The sequence below is a fragment of the Centropristis striata genome, chromosome 5, assembly GCF_030273125.1.
Source record: "Centropristis striata isolate RG_2023a ecotype Rhode Island chromosome 5, C.striata_1.0, whole genome shotgun sequence".
Classification (NCBI taxonomy): Eukaryota; Metazoa; Chordata; class Actinopteri; order Perciformes; family Serranidae; genus Centropristis; species Centropristis striata.
In genome coordinates, this window is record NC_081521.1 from 23,318,084 (window position 1) to 23,337,972 (window position 19,889).

Below are 19,889 nucleotides of genomic sequence, written 5' to 3' on the forward strand. Positions count from 1 at the left end.
CGAAGCGCTCACCTTAATTATTGTCAATTGTAAGAAAAGAAGGTCTTTTCACTGCTTGTGTAATCTATATACTATATATACATACACAATTAAATGAAAAGCACTGCACTTCATCTAGATATATAACTTTTTCGGAGTGATTTACAGTAAATTGTATAATTTTTTGGTTGTCCTCTCAGGTATCTACGTAACTCTCTTCAGTGGCGAGCTGGCCTGTTGATGCTGATGATATAAATCTACTATCTTTAAAGAAAGTGGTTCAGTCTCTGATAAGATAAAATCCCCATGATAGTAATGAGCTCACTAATGGAGTTTTTAAGGGGAGTTTGACAAGTGCCCGTAACCCCTCTTTGACAATAGCAAAAGTGACTGTAGTTTAATTATACTAATTTAACAGATGGCATTTTACAAATTCTGCAGAAGAAAAATCATTTTTTGATGTTGTCAATGCCTCTTTATTCCTGAAGTCTCTGATTGTCAAGGCACAGAGTTGTTAAACACCCCTGATTAAATTGAAAGTCACTCACCCAAATGTTTGAGTGAACCAGCACTACGAAGCACTTTGCTTTCTTATTAATTTCGCACTGTAAATAGAATCAAATGTGAACTCATGTCTTAACCTTTGTCTTAAATAATTTCCTTCTCCTAATGTCGGGAGCTCCGTTCTCAGGCCTGTAATTGGAGGACAGCAGTTAAATGTCTCCTCGGGTGCAGAGGCGACTGATTGCAGCAGTCTCTTCTGTTTCATTTGGAAAGCACCCGATTTTAACACAAATAGGGAAACCCATATTAGTGCTATAGGCTTTGTGAATTTGAGAGAAGCCTTCTATGCTGTTCGATTATGTATTATCATTTGAGAGCTTTGAGGGATAATCATCAGTGAGATTTGCTCACGTTTCCAGCAGGTCTGCTGAGATGCATGTACGTAGCTAATGGGATTGGGCTTTTTTTTCTAACCCTCTCCTGTGGCGTTATGGAGCTGGCAGCTGAACTTGAACGGATGCGCATGGTGCTGAGTCGTGCACAAGACTATTTCAAGACTGAAATGCGATTGTTTTAATACTTTAATCCACCTGTCCTTGGCATTCAGGATGCTGCAGAAGTCGCCTAATTATTTCAGTGCCCTCTATCCTTCCTGTTTGAAATACAGCAGAGACAGCAGCACCTTTCTGTTGATAAATCATCCCAAAAGAATTTCTTCCTCTGAACTGATTTTAACAGAAAAATGTGGTCATTTATCTGAGGAAATTAAACAAAATGTCCGTAAGGTACCAAAAACATCTGAATCTTACCTATAAAAATGTATAGCCTAATGGAAATTTTAAAAATGCATGTATGCAAAGAGGATCTGAAATACCTCAAATCACTTAAAGAGCGAGCCATTAAACAACCAGAATTCACGGAATTGTCCCAGGTTCCATGCACGATAGTATGCAAACACAAATATTTTCTTTTAATTAAAAAGGCCTCATCTTGTGTATCCTCCCCCAAGCCTGCTGCCAGCATGCAATGACCCCCCCCCCCCCCCCCCCCCACACACACACACACACACACACACACTCTCTCTCTCTCTCTCTCTCTCTCTCTCTCTCTCTTGCGATGCCTTATTCAAATCTAGTCCCACTCACATTCATATACATCCAGCCAAATTTGTGAAAAGTGATTACTTTAATTGTGTCCCGGGCCGTGGATTCCTCTTGACTAGCTGCTAATCTGTCAGAGCCTGGTTGTCAATTGAGAACCAGGGACACCGGCAGTGATGGCTGCCCAGTTCACTGATAGCCCCCTGAGGGACAGTTAACCCTCAAACACCCCCCACCTCCAAAATAAAAAAAATAAAAAACACCCTCTCATGCAGTCTCATTCCACCCTTCCCCCAGACTGGGTCCAGCCTACCAGAACCTGTGGTGGCACTAAAAGGCGGGGAGGTGGGGGTGAAGGACTGGTGGTATATGTGTATGTGTGTGTGTACTAGTTTGGGACAGTGGGGGTGTGTGTTTGTATATATATGTGTGGTTTGGTGGGGGGTGGCGGCTTGATAGTAATGCATGTTGATGGTTTCAGAGATACTTCATTTCAGAAACAGGGGCCTCATTAACCGTAGTCTTCATCAGGCCAGCGAGCAGCGGGCACATTAGGGGTCCACAGGAAGTTAGAGTACAGCAGGAGAGTGCATTAGGGAGGCCTGGGGAGACACAATCCCTCTCTTCTCCTCAGTTCCACTTCCACCTCTAGAGCTTTTCTATATCTTAATGTACCTTTCAGAGGAATTCGGATAGAGGTCAATAATTATGCTCTTTAAATTATTCAGTCGAGGTCCTCTGTAATTGTGCTTTTTAGAGCTTGGACACTGACAGCATGGTTTACTGCACCACGTTTGGGGCACGGCCTGACCGGATGAATCAGTATAGAGTAAGAGAAAGTGTTTCACTGCTCTCATCACCAACTCTTAACTGATGTTGGAGTGATCTGCATTTCTGAAATTTCAAAACGTATCAACACCAAATGAACACATTATCTCCTTTACTGAGCAAAATTGTCAGCACATCTAGTTGGGATGTGTTTTAACAGGCGTCAGCGCTGAGTTGTCTGTGCTGGGCATGTTAGTGTCAGAGACCTAGCAGACTACCAGCCACTGTGTGGGAATGTTTAGTTTGGGACGCAACCGTGTTATTTTTGTAACATCGAGGAGAGGAAAGCACAAACTGCAAGGGTAGCAGAAAAAATCACCAAACTTTCTCTACAAAGCCAGCCCCGGCAACGTTTGACTGCACATGATAACATCGTCCGTCCACACAACAAGTCCTCTTTCAGCTACAGATTATTAACACATCGCTGAAAGCGGCAGAGAGCAATTCAGTGTTGTCACAGGGTCTAATATTTATATTTATCTAGTTGGGAGAGGCATTGACAAACATGTCACACACCTGCAGTTTTGTCGTACGTGCTACTGCAGTTTGGTGTCAAAGAAAGAGCCTGTACAGTAGAGTTTTGTTGGGGCGAGAGGAAGACTGTAATTACTGTCTGACGATTCATCTAGTCACTGCATAAAATAGTGTTTATCCAGTCGCCCGTGTTTCTGTCGTGGCTGAGGGAGGGGTGGGTCATGTTTTGCACAACCGAGACAGCTAGGGCAATCAGGAGAAGAATCGTGACTCCAAAACATTCAGCCTTTCTTTCTTTACACTCTTCCTCCCTTTGTCTCCCTCTTTTTCTCCCTCTCCAGTTGAGAACTGGTGCCTTAGAAAATGAGATCTCCCTTTCTCCCCCCTCTGACACACCCACACACAAATAAACATAAAAAGCTAATTTGTTAGCGCCCTCATTTCAGAGGGCTGAGCAGGAGAATATTGTTTGGGCGAAAAGTAATGCTTTGTCAAATGTTGACATGTGTTGCAAACATTGGGCCTTCAGCAGCAGCAACAGCAGCAGCGCTCCGTACAGCGGCTCAGGCACATTGTCGGCACATGAGGAGAGGATGCTTTGAAACAAGATTAGCCTCCAAATGGCCCTGCATGGCCCCCCCTCCCCTCATCCATACCCCCTGTGCATAATGTGTGTGTGCGCCTGCTCTAAGATGCTAAATGATCAGATCCACTGAAATATTTGTGGGCCTGTTTTCTCACAGAATGAGTCTGGGTGTCATGTGCTGTATATCACTGTAAAACTGAAGGTGTGTGTACACATTCGTCCTGCTGCAAGGCCCCATTGTCTGGCGCAGGGTTTGGCTTGGTTTCGTGGACCACAAAGCACAAGTCCCTGTCACTGAGGCTACCTCCCCTTGGCTTTGGGTCAGGGTGACACTGGGCAGGGGGAGGAAAAAAAATCCATCACCCCCACACCCAGCCCCCACAAAAATGAATCAAAATTGGAAAACAACATGCAAGGTCCGCCTAATACAGGAACACTTGCAATATGCTGATGTTTTCTTTTGCACACTGTGTTTGCTAAATTGCCTTTGACTGCGTGCATCAGTAATGAAACTTTATGTCCTTGTGGAGAGGGCAGCAAGTCCGTTCCAGTTAGGACCGGGACGATCTCTCCTGTCTGGCTTTTGTAAGACTTTTTTTTTCCTAATACACGTCCTTATGAATAAATGAAGCCCATGAAGTCATTTTTTCCATATTTGTGTAAATTGCTTTAAAAGCATTTTATCATGTCATAAAAAAGCGCAATTGATCTGCTGGGCTTAGCCCATTGGACAGCTGTGTGTTTTGTTAATGGCCACTTTGCTCCAAGCAGCTTATTAAAAAATTTATATATAAATGCTAAAATTGCATAAATTATTTAGATACAGTAAGCATTTTTTTGTTTTGGTCAGGCAGGGAGGGGCTGTTATCAGTATGGAAATTTACCATACTATATTATCTGCTGAAATATAGTAATATATCTGCCCAGACACATATGTGTCCTCCTCACTGCACCCCCATACATGCAGAGGCGCAGGAAAAAAAAGTATATATTTTTTGATGACTTCGTTTCAGCAACCACGGAATGTCACCCATATCCTGGTTGATTGTACTTTCGAGTTTTATGATGTTTTTCCATTGATTTGTTTCCCCGGCGCAGCTGCCGACCTCTATTGAGGGACGAACGTAATCAGCGCTGACGCAAATTAGATGGTTATTCGTTTCGAAAATTGACAGAAAAACAATAAAAAAGATGAAATGCTCCCAAATCAATAGATATAATGAAATTCAAATAATCCGAGAGATGAGGTCTCCATGGCAACTGATAATGTGGAAAAGAAAACAATTTAATAAAGGACAGACACGCTTTGAAAACAGATTGGGGAGGGGGGTGGCTGTAAAGCGGGGAGAGGAGAGGAGAGCAGAGCAGAGGAGAGAGGAGGTGGGGAGATGGAGGGATAGAGAGAGGGAGGGAGGGAGAGAGGGAGGGAGGTGGAGGGGTGTTTGTGGCTGTAGTGGTTGCTCTATAGCTTGTTTCCCCCGGCGTGTGAAGGATCTGTGTCTGTCCCAAGGACACCGGAATAATTAGAAAAGCTTTCAGGCCAGAAAGTGCAGATTCAGGTTTTAATACACAAAATTATTTCAGGGGCAGTGAATCGGAAAACCATTTGTTGGTGACCTTCCTGAGAGGCCTCCCCCCTCCCCGGTACAGGGCAAGATGGAGGCTATGTGGCAGCACTGCCTGAGTTATGGCATATTTGTGTTTTTATAGAGGCAGGGGGAATGGAGTTGGGGAAGATGGGAGGGGGATGTGGGGGTAAATGTGTGTGTATGGTTGTGTTTCGGTGTGTGTGTGTGTGTGTGTGTGCGGGTGCATGAGTTTGGGGGGTGGGTCACAGGCAGACCTTCATGTTGTGTGTGTGTGTGTGGGTCTGGCAGGAGTTTAGGAAGAGGGAGGGAGAGCAAAGACGAGAAGGGAGAAAGTGAGGCAGTGAGAGAAAGGGGGAAGTTGCAGATCCGGCTGTATTTACAGATCAGTTGTCAAAAGGAGCCATTTAAGGGGAATGCGCCTGTTCCTGCACTGTGACAGGCGATGTGCCTGTTTAAAAAGCAAAAGACAACTATGAACCTGAGAGGGAGATAGTCAAACACAGGCTTTTTCTGTTGAAGACAGACAGAGCAGGGGGTGGCGAGGGAAGCGAGTGGGTGTTAAGTGACTTCATTTGTAGTCTATTTAAGGTATGTTTTACTTGTCCTTGTGCTGCTCCTCCAACATCTAATACAGGGGCTGCGTTCTAGTTAGCACAGCAAGGGAATAATGATTGAGTGCATCGTTCTTATTTCCTGTAAATACAAATGACTTTCCTTCATCTGCCTAAAAACCTGTATTTGATTTCAGTCTTGCTGTCAAGGGAGATTTGCTACTGATGCAAACAGTGATAAGAGTCAACCAAAAGCACAGCTCTGTTTCCCTCATTAGCTTATCACGACTTTAAGTATGTACACTTTCTGGTGGCTTTATTCAACATCCGTGTCCTGCTCTTTTACATCCTATTTTCTTTATTACTCTTTGTCAACGTTTTGAAGGCAGTCTGGTTGGGCGTTGGAGCCTTGTCTGTCAAGCAGTGAATACCATTTTTGTGTCATTAGAAGGCTTTGTTTGGCTCAAATAAAGGTGATCCACCCTCTGTTCAAATGATACAAACAGCAGGTCCGGGATATCACGTCTTGAGAGCAGATACCCTTATCCTGTTCCAGGCAGCAATAAATGGAAAAACAAGTCCTCATACAGAGCTTGGCCTGATAATTACTGTTGTGATATTTTAATAGCATAGGATCCTGATCAGGATCTCTACTTTCCTGCAATATAAACTGTCATAAAGGTTGGGCAATATTTGATAAAAATGTGGGATCAAGTTCCACATAGAGTTAATCTTAGTACTCTCAATTTCCTAGAATTAGTTTGTTGCTTAATACACAATAAAAGTGTACAAAGTATATCCTTTTATCTAATCTCTACTTACTTTTTAAACAATGGTTTTAATCGCTAGCTTTTTTTTATTTTTTTACTTTGAATTCAGTTGTAAACACAATGTTGCACATAGACTCTAATAGATCTTCTTTTCTTTTACCAAGGGGAATCTGCCTTTACTCAAACAGTGATCTGACATTCTTCAGCAGGACAGCTAATATTCTCCAGTATTGATATTGCAATGTGAAAAGTGCCCCACAAGTAGGAGAGAAACTAGAAATTCCCCACTGTACACTAGCTAAGAGCCTTCAAATCTAACATGCCAGTGTCAATGAAGACTGTTTTCTTTTTTTAAATTAAAAAAAAAAGCTCCCCGATAGAATAGAGACCTGAAATATGAGAGCCGATAGGCATCCGCTGTGTGTTTGTGTATGAATGTGTGTGTTTGTGTGTGCATGCACATGCACACTGACACACATAGGGCACAAAGCACATGTTATCACTGTCAACAGCAGCAGTAGCAAACAGCGGCAGTTGTTCTGTGTGTGTCTGTGTTGTGTATCAGTGAAAATGTGTATGCTTGTGCATGCCACAATCTCTCTCTCTCTCTCTCACTCTCTGGCTGCTGGCTCTGAGAGACCCACTGTAAGTCAATCTGTGTGTTCATATGCTCGTGAGTGTGTGTGTTTGTGTGTGTGAGCCACTACTGTACTACACTTCAGGGGCCAGAAGCCAGGACAGAGCCTAGCCGAACAGTGCTGAACAGGGCTGGAAAGGGCCTAGGGCCAGCTCCCTGTGCACACCACCCACTTCACACCTGTCTCTCTCTCTCTCACACACACACACACACACACACACAAACGCGCGCACACAGCTCATACAGCCGTGCTGCTCGGCACAGGGCTCTCATTGTAGCAGTGACAGGAGGGCGCCCGTTAAGTGGCTCTCTCTTCCTGGGGCCTGTGTGTGTGCGCGTGTGTGTTTTGTTCCCCCATGTGGCTGTGGGGTGGAGAAGGGCGATGAAGGACCCCTACTGGTAAAGTGGGTAAACTCGCACAGCCTCGACATCTGTGCTCTGAGATGGAGGAAGGGGGGTGGGGGGGTGGAGTGGAGGGAGGGGGAGGGTAAGGAGGGAGGAGAGATAGACAGCCAGAGAGGAGGACAGAGTGGGAAAGAGGAAAGGAGTGAGAAGGAGAGAGGGAGGGAGAGAGAGACAGAAGGAGAGGGGGAGAGAGAGAGAGAGAGAGAGAGAGAGAGAGAGAGAGAGAGAGAGCAGAGCCTTGGCACAGAGCAGTTGAGGAGAAAATGCCTTGCTTTGTGGAGAGAATTCTTCCAGGGCAGGAGGGAGAGGTGAGACAGAGCGCAGAGGGCGGTCTGCTGCCAGGTAAGCCTCACACACACCTTCCTCTCCCTCTATCTCTCCCTCTCTTTCTCTCTCTCTCCCTCCCCCTCTCCCCCCTCACACACACACACACACACAGGAGTTGAGTGCTACCTCGAGGTGAACGGGTCTGCTACTAGTTGCAGTTGGCATGAGTCAGGCACGCATGTGTAGTGATGTGGTGGGTGGTGTCAAAGTGTGTGCGTGTGTGTGTGTGTGTGTGTGTGTGTGTGTGTGAGAGAGTGATTTTTTGTGAGAGAGAGAGCCTGTGTATGAGGAATAGCAGGTGTAATGTTTGTCTTTTTGGAAAAAATTAGCAGTTTTAATTGCAGATGCATATTTCTGCCTATAGTGCACTGGATGTCAGCGATGTGTTTAATTAGTTTTAATGGTGTGTTGCTTCCTCAAAAGTTTTGTTGTTGACTTTTTGTACTATGCCCTATAGCACTCAACACTTCCACTTTTGTATATTTTACCGTTGCATTTATGACCTTCAGTAATGGAAAGTACATGTTTTCAGATGCTATGTTGTAGAGTTTTGCGATGCTTTTACTTTCAATTGTATTTCACTTTATACTTTCACTCAACTACATTTCAAAAGGAAATATTGCTCATTAATATTGTTTATTGTTTTACTCCAAATAACAACACAAATACATATAAAATATCTGATTAGATATATATTTTTTTATTTATACTTTTGTATTACCTTTGAACTTTTAAAGTGCTGTTTAGTTGTTGTTTTTTTTCTTTTTTTGTATGCAAGCCTTTTACTTGTAATTGTGTATTTTTAAATTGTGTTGTTTCTACTTTTACTTAGGTATCGGATCTGAAAACTTTATCCACCACCAATTACACATTTATTTACTTTAAAGCAAACACTTTTTAAAAATTCTAAAGCAATATAAGGCTGTTAAAGTGATCAAAGGCTTTGCAAATACACTTAATTTCACTTTACACTGAAAATACTAATAATCTAAGTACACCGTTATGCACACTAAAAAATAGAAATAATTAAAAAGCACCTAAAACCCCTCAGATCTGTTATCAAGTGCAGATGTTTTTGGATATGACTTAAGGTAATTTGTGGTGTTGGTCGAGATTGATTCTGCTGTTTATTTACAGATGTTGTGATGGAGAGGTTTGTCATCGGAGGGATTTTCCACTCTGCTGATGTAAACAGTGTCTGTTGAAGAAAGGCTAAAAAACTCCTTTTCTTACTCGTGGATACGCGGTTCTGAGAGGAATAATCCTCCTCGTGCACAATTAGATTTTCTCCTTTTGGTTAAATAAATACTGTGTCTGAGAACATAAACACAGATTTACATGCAGCCCCTGTGGGTGTCTGTCTCTGAAACAGCCTACTGCCACAGCCTGGGCCTGATATTTCTTGTCGAGGCCACAGGAAAAAAAAAGAAAAAGGAAAAGAAAGACAAGGCAGAAGTTGGCCGGCTCTAACTTCACGCTTGCTGTTTATTTGTTTTTATAACAAATGGAACCAGCTTCCCGAGTGAAAGGTGAAGTCAGAATTGAATTTGGCTTGCGTTACCGTGGCGATCTGGCAACCGCTCCCGTGTCCCATAGGACTGCTCTGGTTGCTGTGTGCCGGGCGCGTGTGTTTGTTATTTAACTGGTGTGTGTGTGTGTGTGTGTGTGTGTGTGTGTGTGTGTGTGTGTGTATGCTACCGCTCTACGTGCATATAGTGTGTGTGTGAGTGAGTAGTAGTGGGTGGTGGTAGCAGCATTCACGAGAGAGACATTTTACTAAGCAGACATTTCCCCCTCTGTTTTCACTCTGACCTGGTAGGAGATTGATGACTGAATTGTGGAGTACATGTTAACAGTAACTGGTGATTTATGAAGATACTTAGGGTAAGTGAGGCCGCACAGGCTGGAGGGGAAGAAAAAGATATAGCCTTTTAAGTTAATGCAAAAATATAGCCTTTTTAAGTAATAATTGTTATTACCACTGCTGGGTTTGGAGCGAGGTTTGAGTTAGAGTTGGATGTGCACAAAGTGCAATGTGAAGCTTCCCACTGGCCATGTGCCGTCCTTTGTTTTTGCCTTTTAAGTTGGACTTTTATTTAACATTGCAAGTTTTTTTGTTAGGGAATAGATAATTTAAATAAATTATGCCTTCATTATATACATACATAGATAGATGTATGGATAGATGGATTGATTTATATATATATGAATTCAAATATTTGAATTTAAAAAAAAAAATCTTTTTCCTGAGTAAACCACAGTGGAAAACTTTTCTTGGATGAACCCTTGCACTGCAACAAGTGCACTGTGTGTTTTGGCAGCCCCCCTTAGCCAAAGATCCCTCAGAAAATCCGCATGCAATTTTAGAAGAATCAGATTCTTTTCCTTTCCTTGGCTCGTGAACTCCCTTGATATTATGCACATGGAGAATCCTCCTCTCTATTCAAATATGAGATTCAATCCACTTGGATGTGATCTATAGCATTTTTAAGGAATAAAGCAATTTTAGGGAATACGAAATAGTGCTTCCCCTGGAAGAGGGATGGCTTTCATTTTTTTTCAAGGCACCTCTTAGACTGAGTGAAATGTTTCCCCTGTTCGCTCAGGGACGACTTTATTTCTTACCAGGGATTTAACACTCACTCAGTCCCCTCATAAATACAGCGTCCCTCAGCCCTTCGCTAGCCATAACTCATGCACTAACTCTCTAGCTAACTAAACTCATATAGCAGAGCCAACACTTGTTTGTCTTTTACCTCAGCCTTTCTCTCTCACTCTTCCTCTCTGTCTCTTTTCCTCCTCTCAGCTGATTTATACATGACAGAATCTTCTCTGACTACCGTCTCACCAGGCTCCTGCGCTGATCTCCTTGGCCCACTCGTGGAGTGGGTTTTAGAAGAAATGTGCATTTGAATATGAGCCAGCCTAATCTCCTTGAGGCTATTTAGAGTGAGCCTAATGCTCCAAGAATGAGCGAGAACAACACGGGAGAAAATGCGGACGTCCCTCTCGGCGTGTCACAACACAACTCAGGTCTCCAAAGAACGAAGCAAGGCTTTGATTTGCTGATGAAAATCTTTCTGTAAGGCAAAGGACATAAAATTCCTGCTTTCAGGGCACCTGTTGAAGCCTTCAGTCTCTTTAAAAAACGCTTTTATTTATTATTTTTGCCTTTGTGGCACCTACCTGTGGAATTCCTTGACTTTTTAAGATTTAGTCTCAATGGTACGATAAATAGCTGTTGATAAACTTTCAAGCCATTTCCCTTTCAGCAGATGAAAGTGCTCAGGTGGGGATATTATAGTACGATTTTACAGTATGGTGATGATCTGGTGCCGATTGGCATTTTGGGAGGAGACAGTCTTCCTGGCGTTGTTCCCGCATTGGTTGTTAACAGCCTGCTGGTACCTTCTGTTCTCTCAGCTCCTCAAGCATCTGAAGATCCTCTGAAGTCAAAATCACCCATTTTGATGTCTCGTGGCAGCGCCCGACGTTTTGTTGTATTTGCGTCTGAAAACACAGACCCTGCTTGGAGGAATTACCCTCAGCACTCGTTGGTGTCGGATGGGGGAGGAGGGTATCATTCCACTTTTTCCCCCCATCTCCCTGCTCTCCTTGCTGTCCTTTCTTTCTTTTTGATCTTACCATCAAATCTTCCCCCCGGTTTTTATGAGTGACGTCTACCCGAGAGCGGCTTGGGAAATGGCTGGCTGAAGAAGACGTTTGAGAAAATGCGCCTGAGCAAGCTATCACCTTTGATAAAGCCATAGTTCCAGTGGGAGAGGAAGAAGAAAGTCAAAGAGTAAGAGCATTGTTGGTAATGAAAAATGCCATGCAAGAGGGAGCATCTCTCTGATCACAGCCTGTTAAACCAACAATGTATAGTACAACAGATAGTGCAGTGGTACATCAAGCATTTCTCTCTTGTTGTACCACAATAAGTGTTTGACCCAGAGGACTGATCTGAATCTGGGGTACCACACTGTGCCTTTATTGCACATCAGCTGGGCACCAAATTATCTCATAATACAGCGCTCACACATACGCAGTGAGCCAAACTGGAGCTGCCATCAACACTGGCATACCTTCAGCTGTCACAACAGTTGGCAAAAGGCTGGCAAGTCACTTGAAAGCACTGCAAAAAGAGAACGAAATAATGGGGAAGTGGAGGGTAGTTGGAGGCATAGAGAGCAAGAAATGTTAGCTTTAGTAATTACTACCTCCATAGAGAAGCAGTGGAGAGGACAGTGAGGCAAGCGAGCGCACGAAGGAGGCCCCGTGTGCAGATAATGAAGGGGTATCATTGTAGCTCTGACAGCGTTAATCTTAGAGTGCTCCAGAGAGTGTGTGTGGTGGTGTGTATGCTCTATATACTGCTGGGGTGTAAAGAGGTCGTGGTGCAGTGCCATTGACTCTCGCCCCACCAGTAAGACTGGCCCACCTGACAGCACAGTTTATCCAGCCATGTTGCCAGTTGCCACCTCTCACAGCTCGTTGAAGACAATCGCCAAGCTCCACAGCCTCTCGCTCATCCTCACAAAAGCGCGGGATCACCTATCAGCACCCCAACTTGTCTTCTTTGCAGAAGAGGGAGGAAGAAAGGAGAGCAGAAAAAGGGGGGAAGAGCAGTCCAACTTTCTTTGTGCCTGGCTTTTTCTTTTCTTTTTTCCCCCTTCCCATTTGAAGTTGTGAGACACTCATTTAAGCCTCATTGCACACCAACACTCAACACACGAGAAAGTGTGATGAATATGTATCAACACAGCATATGGCAGCAGTAGCGCTGGGACTAGGTGTGTCCAGAAGGGTAGAGTGCTGCCGATGCATTATTCTCCATTCAAATTACCAGAGTAAGAATGCAGCGGGGAGCTGAGAGGTGTTCACCACCTCTTTAGACGGGGCAGGAGAAGAACCTGGATCATGCGAAACAGCAGGAACGGAAGAGCTGTGATGAGCACAGTAGTAGGCCAGCTGAGTTTCCTTGATTTGGTAGATTTTTTCGCCAGGTTCAAACCCAGCACTCGCTGACACGAGCGTGATTAAAAGTGATATTTCTGACACATTAGGATGCGCACGGGAAGTAACCTCCTCTAAAGCGTTCATTATTAGATGCATGACAGACCTGAATATTTATAAAATAGGTTTTAATAATTAATAGCAGCAATCTGCTCCCGTAATTCATCAGATTTGCACTTCAACAGAGTATCCGTTTTCACTTTAAAATAATAATAAGAGGAATATTAATGTTGGAGAAATGTAAAACGTGCAGCTGGATACAGTGCAAATAGGCGAGTGCTATGTGTTCACTTCTGAGGCTTTCCTTTAACCTCTCACTTTTCAAATAAAATTACATTTTAAGCCATCAACACTGCACTGTTTGAAAACCTTCATGTGTTTGTGCTCGACAATTTAGTGAGTGGCTTCTCATAAATGTGGCAGGTCGTGAAGATAAAGATGCAGGAAACAAAGTGGGTTTGGTGTAGAATGCAAAAGTAGTTGCTGTGGTTTTATCAAAAGCAAATTTATTTGTTTGAGTCAACTTAGCGGCACTTCCTTTTGTATACTGAGACCCAAAATAGACAGCACTCTTTTTTCCTGTAAAGCAGCATTGCTTGTTTCATCTTTTCACAGTCATTTTACTTTTTTTTCTCCGTTATTGTGAGTGTTGTTTTATCACACCTTCAAATTCAGTCATGGCACATTCCACCGTCTACTGAACTCCCAGAAACAAGAATGTTCCTGTTTTAGGTGAAAACTGCCACGTTTAGTTCTGCCTTCCAGTTCACATTGAACTTTTCGATAAAGCACACTGTTTTAGTGCTGTCACTGACGCAGTGGTGTGTTTATCCTCACCGTGGATCAGTTTTTCCTGAGTGTGTAGAAATGTCAGTGTGCATATTTGACAGTGTGTGTCTCTGAGCAAATGACGTGACCTGCAGCCACTAGACAGAGAGGAGCAGAAGGAGAGCGCAGAGCACAATGCCCTGCTGTCTACAACACTGCAAGCACACAACACACTTAATATTGGTTACAGTCACTTACCATATGTGTTTACAGTGCATTGTGCACATACCCACTCTCCCCCAACCACATACAAACACTTTGAAATGATATATATCATGTCAACCCTATTGTCACTTCCATCCTGGTTATCAGAAAAGTAAAAGATAACAAACAAAAGTTCTGCCTGCCGAGTCGCAGCCACAGGGTCTAAAAAATGCAAATCCACGAGCAGGAAGACTCATCTCATCACTTCCTCTCTTAGCCCTGCAAAGAATGTATTTTGATCAAACTTTAATTGTGCTTCATAAGAAGAACACATTGAACATTGAAAGGGTAGAATCCGAAAGTGTTTTTTGAGTGAGCCATGGGTCATTTTTGGACAGGTAGAGAACGTGCTCAAGATGACATTTTAACGGGCACCTGTGATTCATTCTACCGCATATAAAGTCCAAAAGAGGAAAAGTCTGTCAGGCAGAGCAAATGTTTTAATGGGAGCCAGGGATCGATGTTGTCAGCGCAAGCATCCTGTCTGGAAATATGTGCTTTTTGGGTTAATGTCACCTTCTTCTTTCAAGGAGGGAGAGAAGAGAAAAGGAGCAAAAGGAGAGGAGAGAGAGTAGAGTTGGGAGGGAGAAGGAGGTCAATGAGATCTGATGCAAAACGTTCCAAACCGGGCCAAATTTAGGGAAATTGCTTGAAAAACATTGACTCGCACTCTCATTCACAAGGCCCCCGTATCTGAAAAACAAATTTGAAACGTAACCTTGGAAATCAATTAAGAAGTCCCTGGGAGCTAGAGAAAAAAGAAGAGAAAGGTCCACCCTTCTTTTTTCCTTTTTCCTCCTCGCTACACGTCTTTTCCTCTCCTCCACTTAAGAGCGACTTGGATCTGCCCATCAGAACACTGCCTCGTGTGAGGAGGCTTTGTCAGCGGGGGCTTTATTTAATTTTTTTTAACGGCAGAGCGCCTTATATGCTGTCAAAATGTCTTAAGAGTCTTATTAAAGAAATGCCACAGCTCATTTCCTTGTAATGCAATTCATATGCTGGTGAAAGGGGGCATGTCTAAAGATCTAAACAGCTTTGCTTTTTAGGCTTCACATTAGGGGTTATCTGTGAGCGCTTGTCATTGATTGACATTATCTGGCCTGACAGGGCCTCATATCAAGGTTAACCTCATGGACAAAAGTGCCACCCGCACGGACACACAAACACACTCACTCACCCACACTCGTAGTCAAATAAGGCACGCTCTCCTCAACTTCCTGTTGAGAGGGGTGCTACGTATGTGTGCCGGCTTCATCTGTGTGTGTAAGCCAGGTGGAGATTTCCAGACTTAATTGATAACTAATGGAGCGGCGTGTGCTGAGTTTACCCTGGAGGATTGACACTGTGTGTGTTTGTGTGTGCGTGTGTGTCCTGTGGAGAGATAGAGGGGGTAGGCGATGGTAAGAGGATGGGGATGACTTACTCAGCAGTGTAGCTCCGGATTCTGGTAAATTAAATATGGCCCCAAAGATAATGACATCGAGTGACATACACCAGTCTGGCTGCTCCTGACCTCTTAGGCGAGCAGGCCGTTCACTTCTTGTATAAGTAACACTCATATGAGCACAATACACACACTCACACACATCTCCCCTACTCCCTTCCAACAAGCCACAAAGGCAAAGAGAGATCCCCGTGACCAAAATACAACTGAAGCAGTTAATCTGTACAGATATTAGCTCAAGGGCCCTTGAGAGGTGCACCGCTGAGCCCCTTCTCCACTGTACAACCCACACTGCCTTGCTGCCGCACCAAGTGCAGCAACCATGAGGGAGGGACACAGGGGTCGTCTGCTCATTTACCATGGCGGTTGGCTTATCAAATTGCACTCCTGGTGTCTTGAAACTGAACATGGGAGCTGAGTTTCAAAACAAAGCTGCAGGAATAAATTTCCCTTGTTTCAATCTGTGGAAGCATGGGACTGTGTGCCATTGTGTATTTTTTAAAGCAAAGTTTTTGCCTCCCAACACAAACACTTAGAAATTAAGTCGTCATCTGGTGCCAGCTGTGAGACCAGATTTGATGTACAATTTTAACAAGTTAGCCGCGTGTCCTACGAATTACCCTAAGCAGCAAACTCAATGAAAGTTGGCTGTTTTGGTACGTGGCTGTCAGAATTGTTCTTGTCACTCATGTCAAATTGTTTTTTTTTATCTCCCTAAGACCATTTTAGGCTGCTTGTCCTCTGTTCTGGAAAACACAATAATTACCCTGTTTGTGATGAAGCTGGAGGGCGTATTTGTCCTTAGATTTCAACTTTCCTGCCTGATTGCCCTCGAGTTCAACGTCTTTCCGCTTCTGTCTGCACTTGAAATATACATTGTTTTCTTCAGCCATTGTCCTGTGCATTCAGTGTGTTTGTTACTGAACCGTCTGTGTCTGCCTTTTGTCCTGCAGTGTCTTCTTTGTGTTTTCGGCGGTGTGACGGGAGCGTGGCATTTGGCTGAGGGCTTGTGTTTGATAACAGCCTGTGGACTGAGCTGAAGTGAAATAGTCCAAACGGGTCCTTCAAGGTCGGCACCCCCAGAAAGACAGCACACAATGTGCAAGGTCACATTCTCGACTAAGAGCAATAAGTGCTTTATTGATAGAAAAAAACAACAAGCAGGCAGATGTGCAACCAACTGATTAATAATAAAATACTTTTGTGAGAGAGAGGAACAGGGGGAGGGTTGGGGGCAGGGGAGAGAAGACAGCTACCTCCTGACTGTATGTCCATGTGTCTGTGTATTGTATGTGTGTGTGTGTGTGTGTGTGTGTGTGTGTGCCTGCATGCATGTACAATATGTTTCACAGAAAAACATCGATCCTGTAGTGGGACCTAAAAAATCCATTCCAAATCCAGTGGTTAAAAAAAGAACAAAATGTGATAGATTGTTGCTGGTGGCAGTTTCCCTGGTTCACCGTGTCTGAATCATTCCTGCAAAGTACAGTGTGAAAGCACTGTTTAAAAGAAGATCACAAGCAACTCACTTCTCTTGTTCTGACAGTAATCTACTTATCATAGATACCTCATCAGTATCATGTATTATGACAACATTCACCGTAGGTTCCTTTTTTTCCATTCAGTCACTTTATGAACAATGTGGCTTTTGTACTGCGCCCACAGTGCCATTATCTTTTTATGAAAATAAGCACAGGGTATTAGACTGTCGTCATCGTTTTATGTGCCTTTATCACTGTTTCTTGCATGCTTTCTCTATCTCTATCTCTTTCTCCTCTCCTCAACTTGGCAAACCTGCCAAGTGAGTAGAACTCAAAAGTGGATCAGTTGGTGGCAGATTTAGATTTGAGGCGGGGAAAGCTAAGTCCCAGTCCCAGCCAAACCTGTTTCTTTAGAAAGACTTTGAGAAACAGAAGGGCTAAAAGATTTCCATGTGCTCTGACACCCCCTTCCCCTTAGTGATCACCTCCAGTAGTTCCCCCCGCCACCCTTATTGCTCCTTGGTAGTGTAAACCCTCCTTTACACCCCTCTTTCTAAATCCCTTCTCTACATAAACTTCTCCTCAGACGTGCCCACCCCTAAACCCCCATCTATCAACTAGTTGGCAATGGCATTGTTTTTAATCATCAGAACCTCAAAATTATTATTATCGCTTCTGATGCGGCAATTAAAACTTCAGGTCAGAGGCACAACGAGCGGTGATCAGCAGCCGAGCTGAGAAGTTTTAATTAGACGATCAGAACCATTAATGCACAAAAAAAAGGTGTGCGCTGGGAAATTAACGGGAACGTCTTAATCAGGGTTAGCGACTCCGAAGAGGAGTCAAGTGAACAGAGAGCAAAAAACAAATCATTTCCGCACCACTGGGACAAAACTCAATTAAATATGCATGCGGAAAAATGGAAATTTCTCAGCATCGGCTGCACCGACTGTTGGAAAACTGTGGTAAAATCTCACTGCGGGGTCGGCGACCTGCTTATTGTTATGCTTGTGTAATAAAAATGAGAGAGGGGCCAGATGCTGGGGTCTGGGTGTCGTGGCGTAGTTGTCCATCAGTGGCTTTCCGCTTGACTTCCTTGCGGCTGCCACAGCCTCTCTACCATAGAGGGGGAGAGAGAGAAGAGGAAAACGTTCTCTTCCTGCAAGCCGTAAATTTGCAAAAATAAAAACACGGTAATTTTCAAGTGTGTCATGTATGTTTGTCTGTGTGGCTCAGTGATTTCCCTGAAACACTCATGCACACACGCTCTCTCACAAGTACATCTCCCTTGAGAGCCAGAGACACAAAAGGTTCAGTGAGCTACACACAGGGAGCTGCAGCCTTGTCGGTTAATCTGCCAAAGGTTCATAAAGTTATAACTGGGCTTTTTTAAAGAGCTACAGCAACTCTCGGTTGCATATTGTAAAATAATCCTGAGCTGAGCAGACATCTCCCAGACCCTGTTTGTATTAATTAACTCCTGATATTGCGGGGGGTTTGTCCCTGTGTCAGTCATGTTGAAACTCAGCAGGAATCTACAACAAGCCCTGTACCTGTGTTTGATTAGGTGAAGAGATAGGCTTCACTTTAAACGGGTAATATCTACATCTTTTATATATAGACCCTCCTGTGTGCTTGCTCCATACAAACTGACAACACTGCAGGGAGTCGGTGTGTTTATGGTGGAGCACTGCAGTTTGAATGAACAATAAAGTAATTCAAACTGCTCAATTTTCTATATGTTGTTTACGTGACTTTACATCTTCCATAAGATGATTAAACATATGTTTTGGACAAGCTTTTATGACAAAAAGAGGTGAAGCCATGACCCTGCCAGTCACAACCAGTCCTAACTCCCACATCCTTTACCCGTAGCTGCCTTGATTACAGTCTGTGCACGTTCACACAAATAATGCACTTCCAACAGCGTTATTAGGATTTGAAACACCACTTGATTGGGCATGATATCATTCTGGCACACAAACAGAGACTCTGCATCAAAAACCAACAAGACCTGTGGGGCTTAGAGCTGTGGAAGAGTAAGTTTCTCAGCGCGGAGGGCTAGACTTGAACACAAGCTGTGTCATCCAGCGCTGAGAAGAAACAGGGCTCGAAAGAACTTTGATGCACTTATTTTTGACTGAAGATGAAAAAGAACCCAACCTAGTCCAAATGTATTCAAATAGTTTCTTGACTTTTTCCTCAGGTTTTGGCCTTATACAGACAGTATATGGCTCTCCTTTGTGGTCCTGCACTGTTTCCAGTAAAAATAGTGTCACAGTTAACATAAGCAGTTGGAAAAATTAGTTTCAGCTGTTGTGTTCAAATCCAAACCTGCCTGTTTTTTTCCAACTCGCAGTGCTTACTGAGGTGTCTCCTCCTTGACAATTAGCACACCAGGCTAAAACAGATTGTAAATAATGTCCAATGCATATGACAGTGTTGTTTTTCTGTCTGATATTCATTAATAAGACAGAATGCTTACTGGACTCTCTGAGAGGTGGGGGAGTTGGTCCCAGAGGGAAAAGTTGTTCTTTCATGTAGGTCCCCACAGATTTTATCTCATTGTACGCTATCATGCACACAAACGACTTGAGGTAAACAGCTTGGTGTTACCATAGCAATCCCTATTGTAAGCAATGGCAAAAAGCTGCTGTGGACAGAAAGCCTCAGCATAAATAATAGTTTAGACAGCTTCCATAAACCATCGAACCATAGCATGTTCCTACTCACGGGAAGCTCACAATATTAAATTTGTTTTAAAGCACGCTCTACCTTTAAAAAGAAAACACTGAATATGTGCTTAAGCTGTCTGATAATTCAGTTAGAGGCCTGCTTAGATACTCACCCAGTAGCACTTAGTCCTCTACGCACGCTTCGTATTGTTAACAGAAATTCATACATAAATACTCACTAATGGAAAGAAACAACTGTGTCGGGGTCATTTCCTACAAGGAGCTTGAGAATGCAATGCAAAGGAAATCGGTAGTTAAAGCATGAAATACTGAACACAGTAAACAGAAAAAATGACCTCCACTGCAACACCTAAATGACCTCAATCTTCCTTTGGAGAGTATTTCTGAAAAAAAAAAAACTTGAAAATTTATGTCTTCCACTTCCTAATAGTTTTTCCAGCTGATTTTTTTTTTCAAAATTGCTGTCT

At 43.4% G+C, this 19,889-nt stretch overlaps 1 protein-coding gene across 1 annotated transcript in view; it reads left to right on the forward strand.

Moving 5' to 3' along the window:
- The first annotated feature begins 7,686 nt into the window (after nt 1–7,686).
- Nucleotides 7,687–19,889, forward strand: part of casz1 (castor zinc finger 1) — a 48,409-nt gene continuing 36,206 nt past the window's right edge. Inside the window, exon 1 of the mRNA XM_059334095.1 lies at nt 7,687–7,765. Coding sequence (XP_059190078.1) covers nt 7,687–7,765 — 79 coding nt within the window. The remainder of the gene's footprint in view (nt 7,766–19,889) is intronic.